The sequence below is a fragment of the Anabas testudineus genome, chromosome 6, assembly GCF_900324465.2.
Source record: "Anabas testudineus chromosome 6, fAnaTes1.2, whole genome shotgun sequence".
In the NCBI taxonomy this organism is placed as follows: Eukaryota; Metazoa; Chordata; class Actinopteri; order Anabantiformes; family Anabantidae; genus Anabas; species Anabas testudineus.
Window position 1 is genome coordinate 4,648,760 of NC_046615.1, and position 27,889 is coordinate 4,676,648.

The window sequence follows — 27,889 nt, forward strand, 5'->3', positions numbered from 1 at the left end:
GGTCGCTCCAGCTGTAGGCTGCATTTTCACAAAAGAAGCAAACCGGTAATTATGTTGTTCTCTGCAAGCGACGCAGCCGCCTGTTGGGTTTGGAATAAGACTTCAGTAATCCTTAGGTTTCCACCTTTTCACGGACAGTACGAATCATGTGACTCTGACAGAGCAGTGACGTTTATTAACTAAAATTATTAAGTGATGGCTCCACACAGTATAGGACAGACCTAATGTCTGTATTACTGTAGCGCATTAAAGGCAGACTCCGCTGATTCTACACACTAAACCACAAGTCTAAGAATAACCCTACTGATGTCATCAAATTGGAGGTGTGGGGTTTCAAAGTTTGAATAAAGGGGTTTAATGAAAGATGCATTATGGGAAACGTAGGATGCAGCATTTTTTGGAGTTTTTGAAAGACTAAAATCAGAATGTTTTAATTGTCAAGAGATTGACATCCGAAAACTCCACCATATGATATCATCCTAAGGAGTTTTCTATTCTTAAGCAGGTAGAGAGATACAGTATAACAAAGGAAAGGATGAAGGAAGATTAGGACTTAATTATTACTACAGTATAATCCCTCAATATGTGGAAATACTTAGAAATGTAATTGAAGAGGAGGGATGTAATTATTTCATCTCCAGCACCATTTTCCTTTGAGTCAAACAGAGCAGAGAGGAGTTGAGGGTTGAAGACAGGAATGAGTGACAGATGGAAAGAGGATGGAGCGATAGATGTGATGGAAACAAGATTAGCCGGGGAAAAAAAAGCCTGATGTGGGAAGAAGGCTGGAGATGGAAATAAACCGAAGAGTGACAGAGACAGATAGACGAGTGACTGGAAGCAGGACAGCGCTCAGTCTCTGCCGGCTCCGTCCCCCCTCTCCATCCATCAACTTCCTGCTTCAACAGGAAATGCTTGCGCCGTCATTTTTGTTTTTAATCAGACCAATCAATAACGTTATCTGCTGTCACATGATCCTGCTGAGGCCTGGCATGGCACTGCCAAGTCCACTTAAGTCTAATGAGTAGAAACTTTTCTGACTGCATCCACTGCAGCGAACAAGATTTATAAAGCGAGAGCAGACGTCAGAGAGACGGCAGCGGTTGTAAAGGAAAGGAAAAAAAAATCCACTAATAGCTGAAGTCTGGTGGAGGATTTATATACTGAACCTAATTCAATTCTACAACAACCATAAAGGTCAGCTTTTGTTCTGCTTGGTTTCATTTCATTCAAAGCTCCGCAGGATTCGGAGGTTGTGTAAATTAACAGCGCTGGCCTTTTTGATTGCTCAGGTCCCACTGTGTCAGCACACTTCTTCTGATTGCAAGCGGGATGAGCTGATTGGCTGATTATAAAGGGTCAATAAATTGATTTAATGGGAGCCAATCAAAACAGAACGTCCCAGGGGGCAGTAGCCGTAGAGGGGCCCGGTGTCCTGGAGGACCAGATTGATTAATGCAAAAATAAATAACGAGGGAGAAGAAGAAAGTGCGAGAGCTTGAAAATGGACTACTCTGAGCATGCACACATACACAATCACATGTGCAAAACAAATCAAGTTGTGCGACGGGAAAACAGCTGCGTGCATCTCTCCTCCTTTTCATAACTGACAGGGAGATGTGATCAAAAGCTGCAGTGGAGTTAGCAGACTGATGCCCACACATACAGTAAATGTATACACACTCTATGCAGATCTATTGTCGTGCAGCTACTGTACACAGCACTTCTGCGTGCTTCAGGCAGACACACACACGCCCATGCAGTTGTGGTGTAGCAGCGTTGCTGACCTGGTGTTATCAGAGTCGATGGTGTGAAACAGCTTCTCCAGCTCTTCCTCGTTCAGCGTGCCGTCAGAGAAGAAAGCCTGGAACTCATCCAGAGACAGCTTACCGTCATCTGTAGGACACACACACACACACACACACACACAGTGTGAAATCATTTGTAGTAGGAAGCATCTTCTGAATGAGTCCTGAGTTAAATCAAAGACCCCACAACATTTTTTAAGCCTAAGTTTCATTATTAGATATTATTATTAGTTAGCCAAGTTGAAGTCAGTTAGTAGTTAGTCAGCTGCTTTTAAAGAGGATGGAAAGGTGTGTACAAACATTCATATTGCTCTTTGGTCATCCTTTAAAGGGGTCATATTAGGTTATTATTGCTCTGAGGTTACATATATACACACACATCAGGTGTCACCAGATGTGTCCATGATCAAGACACTCCACGCTACCTCCCCTGGAGCTGTATGTAGCTGCCCACTGCTTCCTCCAGGGGGACAGTTAAATGCAGAGGACACATTTTATGGGGCGACAGTAGCTCAGCAGTCGTGTGAGAACCTCAGGGTTAGTGGTTTGATTCCCAGTTCCTGCCAGCTACTTGTCCCCCAAGGGGACCACTAAAGTATGTCATTATTAAATATTATTATATACTGTGAAGTTGGGCCCCAGATTAAAACACAGTCAGAGGCCCGAGGCTTAAGGTGAATGTGTGTTTATATGCTGGCTAGTATTAAAACGCTCAGGTTTCAGTGCGGCCAATAGACTTTTTTGTTTTCGAGAGTCGTTTTTAAAATGCTATATAACCTTTGATGTCAAGCGTAGGAGAAATATAACGGTCTGTCATCTGCTGTGGCCTGCTACACCCACCCTCTCAGAGAAAGTGTTTTCTTATGCCTTGAAGGAAAATAAAAGCACTTTACCCAAAGAAAAAAAAAAACAACAACAACAACAACAACAACAGTGGATTCAGTCACAGGCCAGAAACAGAGTTCGAGAAATGTTTCTATCCGTTCACGGGACTTCAACCTTTCCCAGCTTGCAGCACGATTTTCAGCCAGGATGTTGCAGCGCTGCTCCGATTGCTTGGAGGAGTCTGGAGTGGGAGCGCTAAGTTAAAATATGAACTAGACATATTGTTTTGTGTTGGTTATTTTCTGTCACGGCTCATGAATTACATTATATTGCCGACAGTTGGCCCATGTGTTATTACACGACGCAGCACATGTCCTTTACAAAGCTAAAGCTACAAAAATGATACAGCAGACCTACAGCTGTTCTCCAACCAATCAGAGAACTCATTTTTATGATGGAAAGCTTTGCGTGTGTAAGATATAGCACAAAGTCACAGCTGTCTCACGTTGTAGTAAATGATTCGGACTATTGTGCTTTATCAACTTGTTCTGTGTCACACATCAGCTGACTGCATGTTTTTAGACACAAGGCTTGACAAAAACTGCCTTCTTTTCATTTGGACCAGACATCTGTCAAATAATTCAGACGGTATTTTGTCAAATACACTGCCCGTCCCAAAAAAAAAGTCACCACCTGGATTTAACTAAACAGATAGGTAAGAGCCTCCCATTGGATAATTACTGACAACAAGTTATTTAACTAACTGATGCAGTGAGTAGCTTCTCATTTCTTAAACAACCATGTCTGAAGACACGTGGTCGTGGAAAAGATGTTAATCTGTTTAAGACGGATCAAATTATTGGCATGAATCAAGCAAAGAAAACAGTTAAGGAGACTGATGAATCTACTAAAACTGGGTTAAGAACTGTCCAATGGACGAAGGTCATGTGGTCTGATGAGTCCAGATTTACCCTGTTCCAGAGTGATGGGTGCATCAGGGTAAGAAGAGAGGTGGGTGAAGTGATGAACCCATCATGCCTACTGTCTACTGTACAAGCTGTACCTACAGTATGGGTTAATAATGTCATATCTGTCCCCTGTTCGGTCTCCTTGGTGTCGCGGTCTTCATACAAAAAGCACAAGTTAGCATCTTTAAACATGGAGCCACCACAGAGTAATTTTGCCTAATAAGCAGAGAGAAACCTTTATTATACCAAGAAGAGTGACAGCTGTTAAAGTCGTTAATACATTTACATTTAGCAGACAAAGCGACTTACAAGGGTAGGCAGGGTAAGAGTAAGGAAGTCTTACCTAAGGACCCCTACTGGAGGTAGACCACAGCTGGGATTGAAACCCCAGTCTCCCACATAGAAGGTGGTGATCTTACCACTACACTAACCAGCAGCTGAAGAAGTTGAGGACATGTATTGATAGCTGTGTGTTTTTTGTCATTGTATTTTATTGTATATAAGATAAAAAGATCTTGACATTTGATACCTGTTGGTGTCACTGTACCATATTCCCACCCTCTCTCTCTCACACACACACACACACACACACACTCAGTGTGATTCCTGCCTTCAGTACTCTCTCAAGCTGCTGTGAAATCAATCCAGGATGCACTTCAGTCGGCTACAAACCTTTAGCTGTATTCCTGCTGTCTGTCTGTCTGTCTGTCTGTCTCGGCACTTTGGGAAGCACATAATACTGATTATGTTTCAGAGCCACAAGGCCTTTAGGGAAGGATTGATCGTTTCGAGAGTCGCAACAATGCTGAACCTCTGCTTGTTATGTAACAATAAAAGTCGTTTTTCGCCCCAAATGTCAAACCAGTGTGAAACACTGTGCAAGCAGAGAGCCTGCAAGTATAAGCATCTGGATCTGGAGTTCCGAAAGTGAAAGCACTCTGCCAACCATGCAGCATCCCTCTCCCTCATCCCGACTCTGCTGTTTGCATTATGTCACTGTGCAGTCGCTTTATGTCCCAAACATAAAAAAGCTTGTCTCTACTCTGCCCTGTGTATTGATTCCTGCTTTAAAACTATTTCTAAATCTGTATAAAAGCTGCTGCATGATTTATTTTTTCATCAGTATCATTAATGACTGGTCAGACTTCCTGTGTCACTGTGAGCTTTCTAATATCACTCTCCCCAAAAACTGTTTAAGCTCAGGCGTCAACACACGGCTGAGGTCTTTCTACTGGGCCAACATGTGTCAGCTCTGCTCAGGGATCCAGAGTGCGGAGCGTTAACATCCAGCAAACAGTCATCATATCTTTTTGCTGTGTAACGGTAATGCATTGGGAGTTCTCCTGCAGCAGACTCGTGGCCCTGCATCAGGGAGTGGTTATTCATGACTTTTTACTCCATCCTGTATCTGCCTGACTGTCTCACCACATGATTCAGCGCCACATATCAAATATTAATTCCCTTGCCCTCGAAGTGTGTTTGTCCTTGAGTGTTGCAGGCTGGATGCAGCAGGTTGAGCTATGAGACCACTGCAGAGCACTGGGAAGCCTCAGGGGTAGGAGGACTGCAGCCTCACAAAAGGGCTGAATTTGAATGTGCTGCTCTCGAGCCTGCCTCACAGTCCCTCTGCTGCTTCTCGGCTGCGAGATTAGGCGAGTGTACGTTTATGAATTCCTCATTGTAGCAGCAATTTGTTCATTTTTATTGGTTCTTTATTTCTTCTGCTGCTATTTTTGGGCTTCTTTTTTTTTTTTTTTCTGGCCTCCTCCACTCCAGCGCAGCAGGACGGAGGCTGACACACAACCAGCAGAGACAGAGAGCAGCCCTCTGGCTCTGCTCAACAGAAAACGCTTCACACCGTTTTCAAGACAGACTTAACAAACTGTCAAGAAACTTCCAGGAGAGGCCCCCACAAGCGGAGCCATTCCCACTCATTGTGACTCTCCTTATATCTCCTCCAAGCTTTATATCTCTCTCCCTGTTGGCCTGTCCATATCTTTTATCCCTCCTCTTGTTGGAGAAGTGGGAGCTGCCTCTCTTTTGATGATGCTTGGCATAACCTTTCCTCGACAGAAGGCGTGTTTGTTTGAGGAAGGCTTCTGAAACGCCACTTCTTCTTGTGTTGGAAAGCACCAGTCCCGCTCTCCCCCCGTCTGCCCGGGCTCCACTGTATATTCGAACTCCGCGGCCATGACGGTTCTATCCCGTCCTTCTCTGGTGCAGTGGTGAGGCAACACTGAAGGTAGAAGCACTGGGGTTTATTTCAGCGGTGACCTCATTTACTGCGTGCAGCCAGCTAGCCTGGTTAGACCCACTTAGGAATTCCCCAGTAACACCACCACACCACAAAAGCAACAACACACACACACACACACATGCACCACTCAAGCAAAGCAGGCCAGAACCAGTTAACCTCCATCTCCTGAAGCATGAAACTCACCCAAATAACACATTAAACAGAAAACTGCATTCTCACTCCATACTGCTACACTGTTAAACCTTTTTGCTTTTTCTCGCTGGGTTTTGCATTTTAACTTTAACAGGTTAACCAGGCATCATGTCCAGCTGCTGACCGAAACCAATAGATTTCATGATGTGAGTCCTGCTTCTCCAGCCACCAAATCACCCTGCAACTCCTTTAAGAAAATCCCCAGCGTAAATAATGCACAACAGAAACTGACACTCACTGTCTCCTCGCTAATGTCCTTCTGTAAGTTGGCGGCGGATGTGGTAAATCACCAGCCAAGAGCGACGGCGTTTTGGCCCTATTTTCTCAAAGTACCATTATTTTACTGTCCAGAGTGGTTGATGGAGGAAATCGCTGGAATGTGGGAAATGGAAATGACCCAGCCCTGAAAAATGTCTTGTAGCAGCAGGGCAGAGACGGTGGCAGCTCAGGTAAACCTTGAAAAACAAAGATGCATGAAGTAGAATGTGTTTTTTTTTTTTTGCCCTTTCAACTCCCCTAACTGCACCTCTTATTAAAGAGAGAAGTCATCTTTCAAGAGTCGCTGGTTTCACTTCAGTGTCTTACACAGGGACACTTTACCCCATGGACACTAGGAGCTGGGAATCAACAGCTGAAGTGGACGTTCCACTTGACTTACTGAGACACAGTTATCCAGGAGGTGAATTCGATATACTTGTACTTTACCTGAGAATTTTTGTTTTTTATTTTATGCTGCATCGTTCAATCTTATATTTTCTACTGTGCTATATTTATCTGATCTAGTTTCTACGTAGATTAAGCTTTAGTATCCACATGTTATCAACTCATACGGTAAAATGTCATGTCTTAAAATTAATCTAATATTAAATGTTACGGGAAGCTCATAGTAATGCTAATAATCCAAACGTTATTCACTTTCATCTTAAAGTAAAATTTGAATGTGGTATTTTACTTGTCACAGTGTTTTGCACTAATGCTACTTTTACTTAAGTAAAAATTCAGCTTCTGTTGTTAGAATTGTGCACTGCTGGGCTATAACAACAAACATTCAATTAAAGGGTTTAGATGGAAAAATACACTTGTAGAAAACAGTAAGAACAGAAATAGAGAGCGACAGTCAGCAGGGTCTCTAGCTAAACCCCTACTCTCTGTGGCTTTTATCTGGAGAACACTATGTCCTGTGTGTGTATTTAAGAGTGAGCTTTTCATAATTTAATCATGCTGTGCACCAAGTCCTGCGCTGTTAATGTGGCCCTGCGTTGGTGCAAAATAAGAAAGACTCTTAATGGAGCAAAACAAACAGGGAATAAAACAGAATTCACCCGAGGAGACATGACAAACACGATCAAAGCTGCAGTGGGCAGTGTTATACAAGGATCCATTCTAACTGTAGCTGCTGGTTTTATTAGTGCTGCAGGAATCATACCTCCACTGTCACTGTGCTGTGATGGAGACAACGAACAGTGTCTGTTCGTTTGACTCTGTTTCTGCATTTTCAACTATTTTCTTTGCATGAACAGCATGTGCAAATGATTTCTTCTGATACTAAACAGTGGATGCTGTTACATTCAGAGTGGGATGGAGTGAGGTCAATCTTCTTATTTCTCACTCCAATGGAAAGTGAATTAGTCTAATTTCCGATATGACTAATGTGATTAATGTGTGACAAACGCTGCGTTTCCACATATTCATTAATTTTTATAATCTTTAATCTTGAAAATTTCCCAAAAATCTCTAAGAGAAGGGAAGGCCCATGTTATTAGGTGTATTTTTAGTACCATTAGCAGAGCTCTCTGAAAGCCACACTTATTTCTCACTGAAACTCTGGTCTGCCAACAAACAGCAACTCCCCAGTGCAGGTTTGATTCGATTCATCACGCCTTCTCAGATGAATCCTATTACCTGTTTGCGTTGGGAGTCTTTTCATTTCATGCAGCTAATCTAATGGTACAGCAAGATTCAACTAAGTAAATCACTCATACATATGTTTGTCTTTCCATGTTTGTGAGGACACATGGACTCTTATTCTCTCTCTAACATAGACACACACACACACCCCTACAGTACATGGACGGTGTGTTCTGTGACAGTGTATTTATTCACTTTTACAGACAGTCTATCTCCACACAGCCTGCAGCGTTATCTCAAAGATGATGAAATGTACTCATGAAAAACCCTTTGTCACATTTATTCAGTGGAGGATTAAGAAATACAAATTTTTAGCTTTCAAAGTGGATAAAAGCTGCTATTGTCTGAAAGCATCATAAATAAATAAACGCTACACATTTTACGTAACACTTCATTTAAACTGGTCGGGCGATGACAAACAAATCTTCCCTCCACATTATCCAGAATAAATGAATCCCTGCTTCATTTCCTTGTAATGTCACTGGGGTGTCATTATATCACCCTGAGGAGGAGTCATAAACAGGATGACATTTTCAGACCTCTTCTTTCATCAAAGCTCTTCATTTTGAAAATATCACAAGCCCATCATGCAACTCAAAACCTCTTTGTTTAGCCAATCACAGGAAGAGGCAGCGCTGCGTAACTGTGGTGCCATCTGCACAGTCGCAAATTACAGGTGGGGAAAATGCCAACAACGCACCCCGTCATTTCCACGCTAACGACAGTGAACTGATTCAAGAGTAATTTGAAATTTGATTCACCTTTGTAAACACCACAGCTTTGTGTGCTTCCAGTAAGCGGGCTTGATGTAAGTGATTTCTGTCAGAGCTGGCAAAGAAGTCGCTGTCGAATTAAACTGATTGCAGGTGCCTTTGTTGTAAACACTCACTTTCTGCCAGTGAATGACGGACTGATTTGAAATTGTAATTCAGAATTGTGCAACCGGACAAATAATTTGTAAAAAAAACTGTATTTTTACTTTGTCCGTGTGTAAACAGCTGTATTTGTTGCACACAGCTCATCAACCACAAACTCCCATAGGCTAGGATGCTCTGCCCTGGTAAGACTGGGACCACACCACAATCAGCTCTACAACAGGATCCAGGATGCTCCTCAGGTGTTTTACTTGTCTACATGCACACACATTCATATACACATTGACAACTACTGCAGAAACAGAAATCTGCAACACCAACACATAGTTCAATACCTTGTAAAGTAATACAGCAACAACATGGGTCTGTTTTCAATGAGTCCAAAATACAACCTCTGTCTACAGCAACATGTCCACACCACACATTATTATCAGTCCATACAAGCTCCATTCAAGAAGCTAGGCTGGACATCAGCACCCAATTGGGAGAGAGAGAGAGAGAGACATATCTGTGCTCTGGAATGATACGAGCATTTCCGCATCAGTGACAGTTTGACTAGCGCAGAGGGAGACCAAGACTTCAGGCCCATCACAGCGAAGTGAAAGGGTTGAGGGTGAACACTCCGGGGTAGAGACATCAGGTTTTACTACACAAGATGTCCACTGATACAGACCTCGAGTGCACGGCCGGCGAGACAGAGAAAGGAAAAGAAACCGAGGCAGCGAGGCCACGGTCAGAGTGGTGGACCTACCGCGCCAACTGCTCTCTCTTTACTCTGTGACGACTAAAGAGAGACTAAAGAGAAGCAATTAGCACTTCCTTCTTCCTGCTGGGCTCCACATCCTGCACACAGCGGCACACACACTGAGGAGGAGGAAGAGGAGGAGGAGAAGCCGAGCATGCCTTCACTGTATTTTCCCGTCTCTACAGGTCTTCCAGCCTGTCGCTGCATGTTCTACATTATTTCATCATGTCTTTATTTAAAGCCGGCGTTTCCTCTTCGATTTTCTCTCTCCATCTCCTCCTCTCGCTCGGCCTTTCTTGCTGTTTATCATTATTTTTGGGGGCGCTACATGATGGGTTGTCATAGCAACAAGAAGTGGGGAATTGACCCGGCTTTCACCACTTTCTCTTTCTGTACTCCATTACACACACACACACACACACACACTTGTGCCCCATTTCTCGGTTTCTCTTTCAACACTTTGATTTAACCGCTTCTGGTCTCTCTCTTCTCTTCCTTTTCTTTTGTTTTCTTTATTACTTCTACAGCCACCATCACCTGCTTCGTCAGGAGGAGTTTCTGTGAGCTGCTATTTTCCACTTTCTTCAAATTATCTCACTTTTGCAAATAATTCTTATTAGCAGCTGTAAGGGAGAAGTGTGTGTGTGTTTGTGTGTGTGTGTGTGTGTGTGTGTTTGTGGCTGCCAGTGAGCTGCTTCAATCTGATAGATGAGGGACAGGAGTGATTCTCACTGAGCTGTCAGCTCTTGTCCTTCCTCCTTATCCATCATCTCAGCCCACCTGGAACACACACACATACAAACACACACACACACACACACACACACATCTATATTCATACATAATCACTTGCGCCTCACTCACTCACCTTCATAAAACACTGTTTGAACAAAGCAGCGGTAGTGTCTTCTTCTCTGCTGACTTTCTAATCCATCCCCAGCTGTTGACTCACACTGGGCTGCAGCATCCTGTCGGCCAGCGTCTGCTCTGCTAAAGCGTCACTGACTAAGACGCTGGATTACAGCATTACACTGCTGTGGACTGCTGATTGCACAGTAACAATAAACAGATGTTCCCGTTCTCAGTGTCGTGACACCTTCAGGTGTGTTGGTTTGGACTGACAAACAAGGCTCCTCTCAGATTCAGTAACGTATGCTCACTTCACTTTGTAGCTCTAAGAAAAACCTGGACTGCAACGACTGCAGGTACCACAGCAGCAGAAAGACATTATCCAACCCACTGATCTGCAAACTGGGTCACCCACTCTTTACTTACAGTAAGGACAGTGTGGTATTGAAGTTATTTCATTGTATGTTACTTTACTTTTCTTCCACTGCATTCATTTTACAACTTTAGTTACTAGTTACTTTGTGCACGCCTACTTAAACTAAATCGGGATTTAAATTGGCTCAACATCACTGGACGGATTTGAAACTTACTGGACAACAAAGGATAGTGTATCACAGGGATACGTTTTAGAAAAAGCAGCACTCCAGTAAACACTACTCACTGACATGACAATTCAGGGAGAGTGAAGAGAGGAAGAAATGTCCCCAGCTGGACTGGAATATGGGGCACTGCAATTACATGGTCACAGTCTTCAGGCCCTCAGCCACAAAAACACCATTTCTACTTCAGTCTTGTCAACTCCTCTCTTTATTACAATAAATAATTTTTCTAATATCCATAACCTAGGCGAGCCTGCTGAAAAACACCACATTCACGAGCTCTGCTGCTGCAAACCACACACAAGACACCAGTAATGAATCACATAATGGGAATTTTGGTTGGGTCTTGCATTTGTTTATCAGCCTCCCAGACTGAGACTTATGAGTATTTGAAGGCTTTGACAGAGAAAATAAAAAGCACCCGGCTCACAGAAGCATGCTTTATGTGGTAATAATGTAACTTTGACAAAATGGCCAACATATCAGAATGCTGGATAACCACTGAAGAAAGCTGTCGAGCGACTGCAAATTAATAGATTTTCATAGAGCACTGAGATGAATTAATCCCAGAGCAAATCAATATAAACACCTTTCAATTGTGGTCAGTAATAACGCCAGGACATGAAGAATGGCGCTGTACATTTTGGGCACCATGACAACAGCTCTGAGAATAAACAGGCCATGGTTTAATACACCTGCCCGAGCCAGAGGCCCTTGAACCCTTAGTACAGTGCAAGACAGTAAATCAATTAGCAGGTAATGAGCTACAATACAGCAGAGGACGACATGCGCAACCATCACTGTGGTCTTTTAAATCCAACAAAACAAACACTGGTGAGTAAAACGCACAAAAACCGAACAAGCAGTTTTGTGACGAGCTCCTAATTTTTAATAAAAACACAGATGAAGGTCATAATTTGTCTTAATGAGAAGGATATGATGCTCTCTCTATCCCCTCAGTGACAGATGGCTCCCTGGTGTAAACAGTACGCTGTGTGTCTGTCTGGATGAAGAGATGAGCCTCAGTAGATGATCATCAGTCACTCTTATCTATTTTCTGTCTCAGCAGAGAGTGGAATGATATGTAATCATCATCAATCTGCTGCATGAACATAATAATGTTGTTAGAGGAGTGTGGCTGCACACGGCACAATGGGTGTAGCGGCGAGGGGAAGGTGTGTGTGTCCTTTAAATGCACACGTACAGTTCAGGAGTTACTCTGTGTGTGTGTTGGTGTGTTTGTGTGTGTGGGAAGGGGGGGGGGGGGGGGTCTATCCTAATGATGAGTAATCCTTGGTGGTGGCAGATAATAGAAGCATGTCAGGGTGCTTCTCAGGGTGATCAGGTGCCTCCTACCATCTGTAGCCCGCTGGCAGTCTCTCTTGCTTCAATCAGCCCTTTGGGGAGCCCTCATTTGCACAAATGGTGTTTTATGGTTCCTGTTAGAGGCAGATATGCTACTTCACCAGCCAGTAATTGACTACCATTGCCCACATTGGTGCTCTTTTAATGCGGCGTGATGGTGTTTAATGGCAGATAATAGAACATCAGTGCCCTAAACGAGGTTGTTTCTGCGTGTCGTGTTGGCCCACTGTGTTGTTAATGCTATCACACGGCGCCCCAGTGCCTCGGCAGATTAACGACCGTGCCAAGGAGCATGTCCACATTCTGCTAATGCCTAGACTGATTTGTTCTCATAACAAGCATCAACATTTTCAATGTAACTAGAGAGCTTTAGGAGATGCTACTATTTAGTGCCACTTACTACAGTGGAATCACCTCCACTGGGGATGAGGAGAAAATGACACGCTCACTTTTCCATGTCTTGTCCAATTTGACAAGTTCAGCTTGAATTCAGCTGCCACGGTGGAATAAAATGAAAAATGTGAATTGCTGCTTTGAGCGTTCCCTGCTCTGTGTTTCGGTTCAGAGGCCACAGGTTGGAGGTTGCTGCCCTGCGTTCAGGCTGGAGGAGAGAGAAGACAGTGAAGCAGTTCTGTGACAAGGTACAGTCCAAGGACTAATGTCTAATCTAAGTGCTTGGATGAGGTTATTGCTGCTATAGGTGGTTCAACCGGCTATTAAAACACACCATCACTTTATATATTTAATCAGTGTGTTCAACAAAGATGTTTGTTGATATTTGTGACTCTGGTGCAGATCACCTCACATTTCACAACCAGTTTACCAACCCTAAATTGGGAAACTGCAACCAGAGCCATTACTGTTTGTATGTTGACATAGCAAAGTTGTACTCAAACAGTTGGTGGTCTACACATCCAAAGCAGCATTAGAACTCATTTGAAGTCGTGTTTATCTCCACTTGGTAAATCTCGAGTTTGTCTTTTGGAGCTTTTCTCTTTTAGCTCTGTTCGATTTCCACTTCCAAAGGAACACTCTGAACACTCGCAGTGCGTGGAGGAGCGCTGCTCCTTTGCTTCTGCAGCTGTCAGTCTCCATTTCTTCCAGTGTACTCAAGTACAAATATGCAGACTGTTTTTTCTAATCACACAGTTTAAGGCACACTTTGCTATGTTCCATCTATCACTCACTAATTCCATGTTATTCTGTATTTTTGTACCAGATTCTCAAGCTGATTTTTGATGTAATACTTGTTCTTCTGCTAAAGTTTTATGAAATCTAATCAAATACTTGGCTCTTCGCCTTTAAAGTGTTCCACTATTTTCAACAGTAAGTTACCAACAAGTCACTAAACAATGAGCTAAAAGTTGCTATAAATCATTTTTAGAGGGCAGCTGATGATTCACATTGTCAGCATCTATTTTACTGTTGGGTAATTAGCACTGTACCATATGAAATATGTAACTGATTACATATTAAGTAACTTCAGTAAGTTGAGATATTTCCCCGGAGTGTAACTTGACAGAAAACTGCTCCACAGTCACTGCTAATACAGCGAGCAGGTTGGGACGGCAGTTCAGATTTAGTCTACAGTTTCAAGTGGCCAGTACTTGTTGACAAGACTCTGCTGAGTTGATTAATAGAGCCTTAGAAACATTTGACAGGTAGAGTGGGAAAAATAGCCGCTGAAGAATGGAGAATGAATCAGGAAGGAAATGAAAGTTAAAGTGAAAAATAGAAGAAGAATAGAAGAATATGCAGATACGGCAGAATAAGTTAGGTGTGTGTGGGAGAGAGGTCTGTTTTCTAAATTATTTTCTTTGCCCTCTGTTCTCCAGCTCTTTGAAGATGGAAAAGAGCTGGAGAACAGAGGCGATGCTGTGCATGCTGCCACCTGTACCATACTTCCACACAGAAACTGTCTGTTTTAGCCTTCGAGTCTACAAACCAGCAGCAGATGAAACACATGCAGAAAGCTGTTCTGACTGAATATATATATGAGCTGCTAATATGAGCTGGAATAGAATCCACTTCCCCTGACAAGTTGTGTTGTGTTTACATCTTGGCAGCAAGACACAAACATTTCTGATTTATCTTTTAGTGTAGCCAAGTGTTGTGTGTGACTAAAGTGAAACCAAGTGATGTCAAGTGGGGCCTTTGTTCTAACACCATGCACGCACTTGAACAAGTCGTGTGGTGTCTGGTTGAGTGAAAGGATGTAAATGAATTCCTTTTGTTCATGTGCTTCTTCTTATTCAGGGTCACTGGATACTGAAGGCCATCTTAGCATGCATTGGTTATAAAGAGGGGCGGCGAGCACTGTGAACACACTGAAAGAAAGTCTCATTCACACTCTGACCTCTATGTGTTGAATAAGAACCTGAAGCAAACTGATGCCAGCTCAGAGAGGCCGAGGATTTAAACTGGGGTCGTTCTCGCTGCGAGGTGACGCTACGAAACACTGAGCCGCGTCACTATTACAATTCTCATAACATTTTCTCTGGGGCTGAACGGCAGCATGCACTGCAAAACAATTCGGAGGTGAGGTGGATGTACGTCTGTAGGTAACAGATGCTGCACTAGATGCCAGCTGCGCGGTGAATATTAAATGTAACTTGACAGTAAATCAGTGAAGTGTGTCGGTAATATGGAAGCAGCTGTGATGTGAGGGCAGGTGTGGGAAGAAAATGAATAAAAATTAATACCACACATTTCACTCACAAATGGAGCATTGGAGGAAAAATCGGCATGTTTACTGTACAAAAGTCCTTTGCCATGTGTGTTTTAGGCTTGAAGGCAAGGATGCATGAGGATTACATAAACCATGAATCAATGAGGAAAGCTGTTGATAATTAATGTTTCCTTGGATTACATGATTTTCAGCTGTAGGCTAAAGCCTGTTTGAAGTGAAAAGTACAGTTTTTCACTTTGCTCAGTGGGTTCTCGGGCTGCGCGTGTCCTATCAGTACAGATTAAAACAGCATCTCACAGTTTGGGGTAACATCGAGGCCTCAGCAAAGCACTGTTAGTCTTTTACTAAGGAGTTTTTCTTTGGGGGAGGGAAGCGAGTGGGGGTTAACTTTGGTGTCATGGAAACAGCAGCCCATAAGGCCTCATGGGAGAAGAGCAGGGGGATGTTGTAACCAGGGGCAACTGGGTGGTAACTAGGGTAACTGTACACTTGATCTCAGCAGAGGTAAACCGCTTGTTCAGTGCTTTATTACCTAGTGGTAATACCTAGAAGCCTCGTTTCTATCTTTATGTGCAGCAGCTCTTTGCTTCTTGATGATGATGTATGACTTGGCTCTGATTTAGCAGGTGGTGAATTTGGATCTATGTAAAACCAGCTTTAGTGATAAAAAGACAAGTAACATCAGCAGGTTTAGCTGCAGCAGTGTAGGTAAAACCAAGCAAAGTGTAGAAAGCGCTAATAAATGGCGTCACTGTTTGAGTCACCTCAAAGACCTTTAGGCAGAGGTATTATTCACATGACACGCACACATTCAGAGACGCCCGACAAGGCCACACAGTTCATTATGTGGCATGTAAATGTCATATCTGGTGTACCCCTGGTGCTTTCTGGCTCACAACAGAAGACCACCACTCTTGCGATAACACACACAGCCGGTGTGCACAGATAATAATCAGAGTACACACAACCTCTCCTGAGTGGCAGCTCCCAACCGGTGCTCATTAAGAGAGAGAAAGTCAGGAATTAGCCGCCGCAGCTAGATTCTCTCTCGATGTGAAGCTCGTGGAAGAACAAACACTGAGCAGCTTTACCTCTGATCATCAGCACTGTCAGTCATCTACTGTGGCTGTGTTTGCCATGGTAACCCCGCCACTTTTTGACGCCGAGGCACCTCCATTATCAAGTGGTGCGGCAGGTACTTCCTCCGCTACTAAAAGTGCATGTGCAGTAACAAGCACAATAATGAATGCTGCTTCCTAAACCTCTACTGCCAGATACCACATGCCTAATTAAATTCTCTGACAACTTCCACACAATCAGCTGAGACTGTAACTTGTGAACATTTAAACAAGTTGAACCATCCCAGGACTCAGAGATTGTCTTGTGAATATGAGGTGTAAAGAATGACCTGAAGCTGAACACACTGATATACTCCACAAAACATTTGCATCTCAGAGACTTTGTGGCCCAGTGTATCTTGTGAACTGCTTAATTAGCAATGCAACCACAAGGGGGCACAATCAAGTGTCATCTTGTGCCAGTCTCAAGTCTGGATAAATGCTGAGGGTTGTGTCAGGAAGGGCCGCCGATGTAAAACATTTTCTTAACCAAACGTGCAAATCATCAGCACGACTTTTAATAACGAATCAGTCGCAGTCTGGGTTAACAACGTCAGCCACTGGTGCTGTTGACCAACAGGGTGCTGGTGGAAACTGGGCTACTGTTGGTCGTGGAAGGAGAGGAGGAAGGCAGAGAGAGAGAAGGAAAGGCAGGAGTGTAGGAACAGGTAGAGACTTTGAATGTGGAGACAATGACAGGTTGGTTGTTGATGATGCAGAGAAGGAGGTGGACATACTGTGTGTCCAGGAGACCAGGTGGAAAGGTAGCAAGGTTACAAGCTTAGGATCAGTGTTCAAGTTGTTTTACTATGGTGTAGATGGGAAGAGAAATGGAGGAGGAGTTATTCTCAGTGGTGAGGTGCTGTAGCTGTGACAGAGCAGTTCAAGGTGGAGGTGGGTCTGCATCAAGAATCAGCTCTGAGCCCCTTCTTGTTTGATCTGGTGACAGGCTGACAGGTGAGGTTAGACAGGAATCTCCATGGACTATGATGTTTACAGATGACCTTGTGATCTGTGTCTAGAGCAGGGAGCAGGTGGAGGAAAATATAGAGAGGTGGAGGTGTGCACTGGAAAGCAGAGGAATGAAGGTCAGCCGCAGCAAAACAGAATATATGTGTGTGAAAGAGAGGGAACCAAGTGGAACGGTGAGGATACAGGGAGCAGAGGTGAAGAAGGTGAAGGAGTTTAAGTACTTAGGGTCAAAGGTTCAGAGCAATGGAGAGTGTGGTTAAGAGGTGAAGAGGCTGTGCAAGCAGGATGGAACGGGTGGAGAAAACAGTCAGCTGTGTTGTGTGGTAAAAGAGCATCAGCGAGAATCAAAGAAAAGGTGTTCAAGACGGAGGTGAGACCAGTGATGCTGTACGGCTTAGAGACAGTGGCACTGAAGAAAAGACAGGAGGCAGAGGATTTGTGGAAACAGCAAAAAAAAAGAAGAAGAAGAAGAAGAAGAAGGTGTGTACTGCTGAATTAGCCCAATAATCCGAATGTGCTGTCATTTGTGTTTGGGCTCTATTCTCATGAATCAATGTGCAGTCCGCAGTTGGATACAACATGACATCTGAAAAGATGGTTGATGGACAACCATCAGGATACTCAGAACATCGCAAACAAACAAGCAAAGTAAGAAATATCACCTAAGAAAATGCAAATACACAAATGTGCTACCTAAGCTCATTGATGTTGTACTGTCTTAATGCAGCCACTGTAGGTCTGTATTGTTAAATTGGTGAAGTTGTTTTGTCAATTCGCTTGTGTTTTCTCTCTCTACATGTGTTTTCGTGCTGAACTCTCAGGGCCATCATAGAATCCAGCTACTTCTGTGCAATCATGTCAGCCAGCTGAATCACTCTTAACTTTTCTGTCTCCTCAGTTCTCCAAGAAAAACTCTGTAATACCCTTAATCCATGCCTCGCGCTCCCAAATTTCCGCTGCATGTATACGAACAAACACGACACACACACACAATCACCCAATGTAATCTGTTCAGGACGCAATGCCGCTCTGATCTCATCACTGTTTGTTTGTTCAGATTCTCAAGAGGGTGTGTGTGTGTGTGTGTGTGTGTGTGTGTGTGTGTGTGTGTGTGTGTGTGTGTGTGTGTGTGTGAGAGAGAGAGAGGGAAAGTGGTTGAAAAGGTCACATCAGTGAATCAATGATTGCCTGCCACACCTCCGGCACTTAAGTAGAAAATCTGGTTGGGCTGATTAAGGCTTTGCTTTGTTCCTGATGGCTTGTTTAGACTCATAATGTTCATGGCCTTTGGTTTCAATCTTTTCCTTTCTTGAAATGTCAATCAGTTGTCAGAGGGCTGCTTAAGACCTGTGTGCGGCTTCAGTAAAAGCAACAACAAAGGTACAACGCAACTGTTCAAAATGTGCTAATGTGTATTATTGTATGATTAACACAAGAGTGTAGATGCGTGTTGGTGTTGTAGCTCCTTCTTTCTGTCACACTCTATCTGCTTGGAGAGGAGATCAGGAGATAAAGGGAGAACGGAGGGAGGAAAGCAAGTATAGAACAAGCACGATTACACAGGCTGAAGGATGCACTGGGAGAGGAGCAGGATGACAGGGAGAGAGGAGGAGAGAGTCAGGGTAGCGAAGGAAGATGCAGTGGGACGTGGAGTGACATGGAGGAGAAAGAAAAGGAGAAGAGGAGGGATGGAAGGGTGAGGGTGCTAAATGCCTGCTAATCCCGCAGGAGGCTCAGCTTTGTTTCAGCAGTGCAGCCAAATGTGGATCGGCCAGGAAGGCCTGCCATGAGAGCAGCGAGGCCTGGTTTAAAAAGCCTCAGTGCAGCTCACACCGCCAAGAGAAGGGTAGAGAAACGGAGGTGGATAGAAGAGAAAGAGAGGGAACGAAAGAGAAGGCAGTTAATTGAAAGGAAAAGTGAGTGAGGGACTGACTGACAGAACAAGAGAAGAAAGAAAACTGCCAGCAGCTCTGCAGGTCTCCAACTGTCGGTTTGCCCAAAGTCATCAGGAAAAACTATATGCTAAGACATACGGAGGCAAAAGTTTGGTTGCTTCTTCACAAACTCATACCGTTTGTTCTGGCTTTGAAGTCAAAACTGGGGATGCACAAGAGAAAAGATATGTTGTGCCCAGATCCCTTCTACTATCCTTAAAAAAAAAAAGCATGCCTGTAAAATTACAATTCTGTATCTAAAGGTTTCTATTTCAGCTGTGTGAACCTGCAGTTTTCATTCCGTGTAAATATTCCTAGTGAATGAGCCGAAAGAAAGGAGGATTGATCCTGACCCAGCAGAGGGCGGAAAGCGTCAGGTGAGGAAAACGTCTTCAAAAGGCGTCTTAGCTTTCAGTCTTTGATCCAAATCCAGACGACCAAGACCATGAACAAAGAGACTTCAATCGCCCCTGTCTCCTCCCCCCCGCGCTCTTTCTTCTGTAGGCCACCAAAGGAAGCTGCACAGAATCCTTTTCACTTTGCACTGCATTGCCTCCTTCACATCACTCACGCACCACAACCTTACTTCATTCAGGCCTCCTACTAGAATCTGAAACTTACTGAACACGACAGGGGTAGTGTTGTGTACCAGGTGTCCACAAAGATAACATTAGATTATCACGCTGGAAAAACACAGAATGTAAGTCACTCCCTGCTAATTCAAAGTGGAAAGTTCAGATCTGCAGCAACACCTGCAGACTGTCAAACAACTTTGTTACTATTATTGCTTGTTATTCTGCTCATGGCCTTCATAAGTATTGGGAAAATCTCTTTCTTGACCTTCCGCAGACAGTTAGGTGAGCTTAGAATAAAGACAGGACTCACAGACAGTTCCTTAGTATGAAGCTGATATAGCACTGGCTTTAAAATAGGATGATATGATAAAGATATGACTGATAAAGTGGCAAAGTTCTTAAGGCTTCTGGTGGTGACATACTGTTGATTTAATGGGTGAAGATCCGTGTTCGTCAAAACTAAACTAATCTGAAATAAGTGAGGTCACACAGAAAGAGAGTTTATGTTTCTATGTTTGTCACTCAGCTGAAGTCCAACTCTGTGCACAGCAGATTGGATATGAGTTCAGTGTTCCAGCACCGTACAGGCTTTTAATTAACTTGAGAACAACCAGCCACCCGTCTACAACCCTGCAGCCAACACACTCTCAGATAACTGTTGCACAAGACAACTTTCTAGCCTTTACTTTTCTTCCTCTCTCTCTCTCTCCTCTACTATACTGTCCAACTTTGAAAGGAGACAAATGCCCCAAAATATTTTTTAAATATATATTTTTATGTTTTAGCTCAGTTTTTAGTTTCACAGTTCTAGCTCCCATGATTCAGCCAATCAGGTGTTTTCAGTTACATCACATAATTAGACAGAATGAATAGCTGCTGAATCACTCACAAGCTCAGTCATTTTCATCCACTTATTTTACATGGTGGATATGTTTATGTTACATTTAAACTTGTCTCTATGTAACACAGTCCCACCAGAAAGCCCCTTCTAGTTTCTCAACCTCTGTCTGTCTCCTTCGGTGTGTGGCACTCTGGGGCTTGTTAGCAACCATGTCAGTGATTAAAGACTGCAAGTAATTAGATACACATGACACCATTCTGACTGACTGACTGGCTGACTGAGTGACTGACTGATGGGCTGCAGCGTCTGAATGAGCCAAATGTTTTACTGTTTTCAGTTAAATCCTTCTACTCGTGATAACAGATGGAGACTTAATGTTCATGCATAACACATCATGTTGATAATTTGGTTGCACATTGCACCATTTTCTGCTTTTCTTTCAAACTAACAGTCTTTTCCAGTCAGAGACTTTAGAATTCAGGTGAATGTGTATATAAATAAATAGCACATACAACCATATTTAATGATGTTGTAGTGCATAAACACCTCTGAAGCTCAGTACTTAAAGTAGCCATTACTAGCCCGCTTTGCATCTGACTATAGCTTCATATCGAGCATGCATCCTCCTTTACCTCCCACTTTCCCTCTATTACCCCCATGTGTCCAAAGCTTCTCAGTTTCTTGCCAGCATCTTTTATTTTATCTTGTTCTAAGCTGCTCTCCACTTCTCTCATTCTGTGTTAGTCTAGTTTCTCGTCATTAGTCAATTTGCCCACATTTGCCTCCTTGCTCGTGTCTGTGTTCCTGTAAAGACTTGACAGTTGTGCCACAAACGTCTGAGTGCCTACAGCTTGCCTCATGATGCTGAACATTACCGGTGTACAAATATTCAGCAATATGACAGCCAGGAAGACAAAAGATTGAAAAAAGAATTTGGGTCTGCCAATTCAAGCCAGAATTTCCTAGATGAAATTCCTTCATGTGTAAAATAGGCACCGCTTCGGGCTTGGTGATGTACAGCAGGCTTGATTGTGAATGATGCAGCTGACAAACTAACAAGGGAACATGTCTCAGAGGTTCTGTTCTCTCTGGACTGTGTACATGATTTCACTTAGCAAGCGAATCAAAGTTAACCAATCAATTAGCTGCTTATGCAATGGGACTACAATTACCACCTTGTGGTTGTTTGCCTCCATCAGTTCTTCTTTGAGTTTAAGGTGGATATTTGTGCCACACGTAATGGAATTCCCTCCAGACATTCCTGAGATATGAACGGACAACCCAAAAATGCATTCTTTAATTAAAAGATTTATTTAGACCATTGACTTCTATCCAATAACTGTCTGAAAACCACTCCTGCAGATTATCCTCTAAAAAAAAAAACTCGGAGCTTGCAAAGACAGTTTGCGGTCAACAGTTTATCAAAGAGACTCGGTTATTCACTGAGAAACAGCGTCTCTGCACAAAAAGTTGCTTAGTTTGAAGAAATGACTTGAAATATATATTATAATATAACGACTGAGAGAACCACTGAGTGTATTATAATACATAATGATGGATCCAGAGTGCCTGGAAGTGAAACCACGGCAGTCGAGTGATGACATGATTACAACTGTCACAAAAACGTAAAGCCAATTTTCAAGCTAAATCTCGCTGTATTATATTTTAGCCGTGGCAGCGTGCAGTTACTGGAGCTACTGTTCACAAACAACAGTGACAGTTATCTGAGCACCAAAGAGATGTGACAAAGGGATTTGCAGAGGATAAATTCATCAAGAACAGCTTGGTGAAGCTGATAAATAAATAAAAAAAATAGAGGGTGCCAAGTTTAAAGCAGTCAGAGATGCTGGTACAGCGAACACGCATCACGCTTAGTTTGCAGTCTCAAGATATGAACAGAAGCTTGTTATGGCCAGGAGTGCGCTTTCCTTAAAATACATATCATCCTGAGATGGTTTACACTCTGCAGAGTCTTTTTTCTTTATTTGACTGTATGTCCTGCTGTGTGTAATTTAGTGTGAAATCTAATTTGCATTATTCAAAGGCTGGATTAGTAGAGGGATGAGACTGGGTTGGTTTTAAGTGTGATCTCTACTAAGGAGTTCCAGCTTTCATGGAGGTAAGTTTAATTTCTCACATGACACTGAGGAGACGGAGGAATGACAGTTACATCCAATCTCGCAACAAAACACAACCACAATGAGGAAGTGGGTTTCGTTAATGTAACAGTGAAGAACTCTGTTTGGCCACACCGAACAGAGGCGGCTGCAACCTCCTGTTTGCCTTAAGCCGTAACTCTGTAATCCAGACAGCATGGATAAACAAGCCTCCCTAAACTCCGTCTGTTTTCTGTCTTTATGTCAAACACTGTGATGATAATTAGCAGATGGCTAATGAGTCACAAGGCAAGAGGCAAGAAAAAAAAAAAAAACCCACCCACTAACTGATGAGGATACAGATCCAAAATTTACCCATGTGTCCCGGTGTCAGTGTCTCTGTTAAAATCCAACATGTAGTGAGAATCTTCTCTCTGTAACTCATTAGATCACGTCAAAATCAGATCAGTCAAAGACCTGACACGCCCAGGATTCAGCCAATCAGGTGTTTGCAGTTACATCACATAATTAGACAGCTCCTGTGATGTGTGCAGAATCTCTCCCTGCTGCACCCGTTCACTACAAACAGAGCAGTATTCAGCTGTTTCCTAAAGCTCCAGCTGACAATCTGGACACATGTCACTGCCATTTGGCATCATCATATCAGGTCAAACATCACACTACTATATTTTCTCCTTAATGTACATAGTGCAGTACATCACATTGAAACTGCTTTTTTTATTCCACTGTAGGAATTTTGAAGGTACTTTAAATCTACATCTACATGAGTGGTCAGGGGTCATCATGAGGAAAAACAGTGTTACATCCCTGATGGCTCTGTGTCCCAGGAGAGTTAGAATCCATCATGTATGCCGCTTATCCCTCAGTCTCAGGGGTAGATATGGGTGAGAGGCCGGACTAACAGGGCCAACACATAGAAACAAAACATTCACCTGTATTCACACCTACTGGAAATTCTGAGTCACCAAATGACCTGCATGCATCGATATGTGGAAGGAAACCAGAGTACCCAGAGGAAACCCACACAGGCACAGAGGGAATAGAAGAGAAGCGGCGTTTGAACACAGAGGACTGAACACTGCCCCACGGTGGAGCTCTGCAGGGTTATTATCATGAACTAAAAGAAAAGTATGTTCAGGAACTGGAATCAAATAACTGACCTGAGGAAAACTCAAACTAAAGGAGTGAGGCATATGTCCTGAGCCCCGTATGGCACCACTTCAAAATGAATTGTGAAACTGGTCCTAAAAAACATCCTTTCTGGTAAAAGGGAAACAAATGAAACAAACTAATAAACACAGTAAGAAAAGTAAACTGTCGTAAACCTCCACCTGACTTCATGTCATGATCCAACCATCTCAGAGAATGAATGGCTACTGAAACACTCTGTTAGCTTCATAACAACACAACAATAGCTTGGAATCAGACGTGCTAATTGTAAGAAACACCGAGGATTGACGCAGATACAGCTCACTAAATACACATGCAAGCTCAGGCATATTCATACACTTCTATCACACGCTGCAACACTCACTGATGCTTGCTACTTGTATTTGCAGTAGACGTGGACACACACACACACACACACACACACACACTCTCTCTCTCTGGCTTGCTGTTTCAGCAGCTTGAGGGCAGAAAGGCTGGCCCTGAAATATGTGCTACAAATGTAAAGACAGAATTCAGCCAATTAAACCTCAATTACTGCCCCGTTGTCAAATATACGAGGCTCTCGCTCGTATTCCCTCGCTTCTTCTCCTCCTCTCCTCACCCTGCTCTTCTTTCTCTTTCCCTCTGTTCTTAGCCGCCTCTGCCTTTTAGACTCTGCCACCTCCTGCATCTCCTTCTGTCAATCTCCCCCTCCCTGCACCTTCCTCTCTTTTTTAAAATTCTCTGCTCTCCCTGCTACCATCTCCTTTCTCTCTCTTGCTCTCACTCATTAAAACAGTTCCCCGGTCTTCTCCCAGGAGAAAGAGGAGGATAAAAATAGCTCTACTTCAGCTCATGCTCGCTGGTTCCTTCTTCTCAGCCTGCGCTCCATACATCAAATAACTACGTTTCTCCATTATAACCATCTCTGCTTCTTCTCTCTTTGTTCCTCACTGACTCTCAGGCTCCCTTTTCTTCCGCTCTGTACTGAAGCTCCAAACCCAGCCACACTTATATCGGCCTCTTTAAAGGCAGTTTGTAGCTGTGGAGTTGGGGTAGAAACACCCCAAGAGACGTGAAGTTGGATGCCGTCCTACAGCTCGTTCGTGATGGAGAAAGAGCGGCGGTATGGTTGTTTCAGCTACTCTGTGTTAAAGATACGATCAGTGTGACACGGGAAAGACAAATTTTGCTGTGTCTTAACTGACGTTCTGTAGCTAAGCAGTTGGTAATTAGGAAGAGCACACATTAAAATGTTGACAGCTGATGCCACAGTCTGCTGTAAAGCCACAATGAACTCTCACAATAACCCTAAGTGGGATAAGAACGCCGGCTACAGCAGTGAAGTCAAGAGCGAAATCATCTGTAAAAATTGTTTATGTTCACTTGTCTCCAACTTCAATAGATAAATGGAATTTATGCAGCGTGTATCTGCACACACAAATAACACACACACACACACAGCTAACAAAGCTAAGCTCAACAGATGAGTGAGCAACAGCTATAAAAACCATCACGATAGTGCACATTTAAAAGAACAGATATCTTCTTTGTGGAGATGCAGCTTGGTAACGGCAGAGAAGGCAAAGGAGAGTAATCAGTTTGGATAGTAGAGGAACCCCCTACACACACACACACACACACACACAAACACACAAACACACAGGAGGAGCAAATGACCATCTGGCTGCTATGAAAGCAAAGCTTTTTAGGCTGTTTCCTCATTAGTTCAATTCTTTTTTTGTCAACGACACAGAGATGGGATAAAAGAGGCGAGGAGGGAGAGGATGAGGACGAGTGAAGACGAATAGAGCAGGAGCAGATGTAAAGGGAAAGAAGAAAATAAAAAAAGTAGCAGTACATGGGATGCCAGAGAGGATAAACAAACTGCTCACTGGCACAGTTACACAGCAATATAAACTTTCCCCTTTAAAACACTTTAATGTCCCATCGTGCTAAAAATACAACACACTGCAGCTCAGACAGCAGACAGACAGTGTTTACCACTCTGTAGTTTCCTGCTGAACTAAAGGCCTCGGAGACAACACATCTCATGTCTGTATTGAAACACAATCAGCTGTCAGAAAACTCAGCAAAGCCAAAGTATTTCAGTAAAGGCATGTTTGTTAACTGAAGATGCAAGCTGCATCGAAATCTATGAAACTGACACTGGTGCATTTTCCTGTGTCAGATTTCTTAACTGAGACTAATGTGTCGATAGTATGTATGCTCTAAAATTACTGATTAGAGGATTGTGTAATGGATCATTGAATGATGTCAGTGGTTAAGATGCAAATGAACACAGTCCATTAATTCACTCACCATCTTTGTCAGCTCTCCTGAAAATCTGTGAACACAAAGTGAGACAGCGACGTTAGTAGAAGTAGAGGTATCCGCCACGAGCTGCTGCAAGTACACAAAGGGTTAAAGGTCAATACTGTATAAAAACTAGTAAATGAGCACAGGTTCATTCGATTCAAACTCTAAAACTCTGAAGAATTACTTCTTAGTGACAGGTGCTTAGACAATGTGAACACAAAGACTTCACCATATTTGTGATTTAGAATTACCACCTTATGTGTGTATGTCTGCCCAGACTCATATTCTAATCAGTTGATCCAGGAGTCCAAGAGGATGTTTGAGACACATGTAATGAAATTCCCTCCAGGTCCCCCCAGATATTGCATTGATGAGAATGGGACAGACATGAGGTCACAATAACGTTGACCTTTGACCACCAAAATGTAAACAGTTCATCCTTGAGAGCAAAAAAGCATTGAACTCAAAAGAATAACAGTGTGAACATACAACCCCAAAACATAATCACTATGAGCTGTTGCTTGATTTAAAAATATAGAGGGAACAATATTAGAATCTGTGTATGGCATTAAATACTTAACTTTCAACATATTTTTAACAAATATTAGATTAATCAGGTATAATAATCAGTCATAGTTTTCATCTGTGATTTGGTGGAAGAACTGTACCAGCTGTTTCCTTATTGGGTGCAATATGTTCATATCCTGTTCTCAAGTTTCATCTAAAACTCAGAAAAAGATCAAAATGCTAAATAACAGTGTATACTGTAAAAGATTTGCTTTAGAAGATTTAGAGGATACAAAAAGCTACAACAAATATTTTTTTATGCCTATTACTGTCAGTTCAGCACCCTGTAATACTTCTGTTGTAAGTTTACAAATCAACACATATAACTGAGGCAATGGTCCTCAAGGACCCCATCCCCTGTTTTTCATCTATCCCTGTCTGAATCAAATGAGGTCAGTCAATCAGAAGCTGGAAGAACACACCTGATCCAGGTAGTCAGCTGTGGGTAGGACAGGGATAGATGAAAAACAAGCAGGGCTTTTTGAGTCCCAACCCTGTTTATTAAAACATACATTCCTGCCTTGGATGAGTTATGTTCTGATGCATCATATTTTTCGACTGAAGCACAACATTTAATGACGAAAAATGATTTTCAAGTAGGTGGATACAGTAGTTCAGGTGCAGACCATCACGTACCATACTGAGTTCAACTACAGCGCCACATGTGTGGTTAAGAATGAAAAGGTGAAGGATACATTTTAGTAAGAAAGACAAAAGGAAGAACAAAGAGAGAGGCCACATGAGCGGGAGGGGTTTTTCTTTATAGAGAGGTGTGTGTGTGGGTGTGGGTCTGTGCCAAAATTAGAGTGTGCTGCGTAATCACTACAAACACAGCCTAAGCCATTACTAACCAACTAAATGAATGCAAACACATTTGTTTGGTGTCAAAAAAACTGTCAAAGAGGTGCAGATGCAAAAAAAATGGACAAGGCACAAAGACAACTGTGGTAAAAACTGCATTTCCCCAAACCTGTCATTGAACCTGCAGGAAAACAGAGCCCTGAGTTTAAAGAACACACACATTCAGAAACAAAGTGTGGCTCAGCCTGATAAGGTGCAGTAGTGTGTGGAAAGACTTGTTAGAAGCAACAGAACCGAAAGGTTTCTGACTGTGAGAAACTCAAACATTGTGTACACGTGTTTGTCTTCTTACAGTTTTATAACAATGAGGACAAAGAAATGAAGTCAAAGCTTTTCTAGCTCTTTAACTTAACCTA

At 42.9% G+C, this 27,889-nt stretch overlaps 1 protein-coding gene across 1 annotated transcript in view; it reads right to left on the reverse strand.

Moving 5' to 3' along the window:
* The window catches only part of necab2 (N-terminal EF-hand calcium binding protein 2), a 97,083-nt gene that overhangs the window by 65,670 nt on the left and 3,524 nt on the right, over positions 1–27,889 (reverse strand). Inside the window, exons 2-3 of the mRNA XM_026364701.1 lie at positions 26,109–26,133; positions 1,788–1,896 (exon numbers count right to left, since the gene is read on the reverse strand). Coding sequence (XP_026220486.1) covers positions 1,788–1,896; positions 26,109–26,133 — 134 coding nt within the window. The remainder of the gene's footprint in view (positions 1–1,787; positions 1,897–26,108; positions 26,134–27,889) is intronic.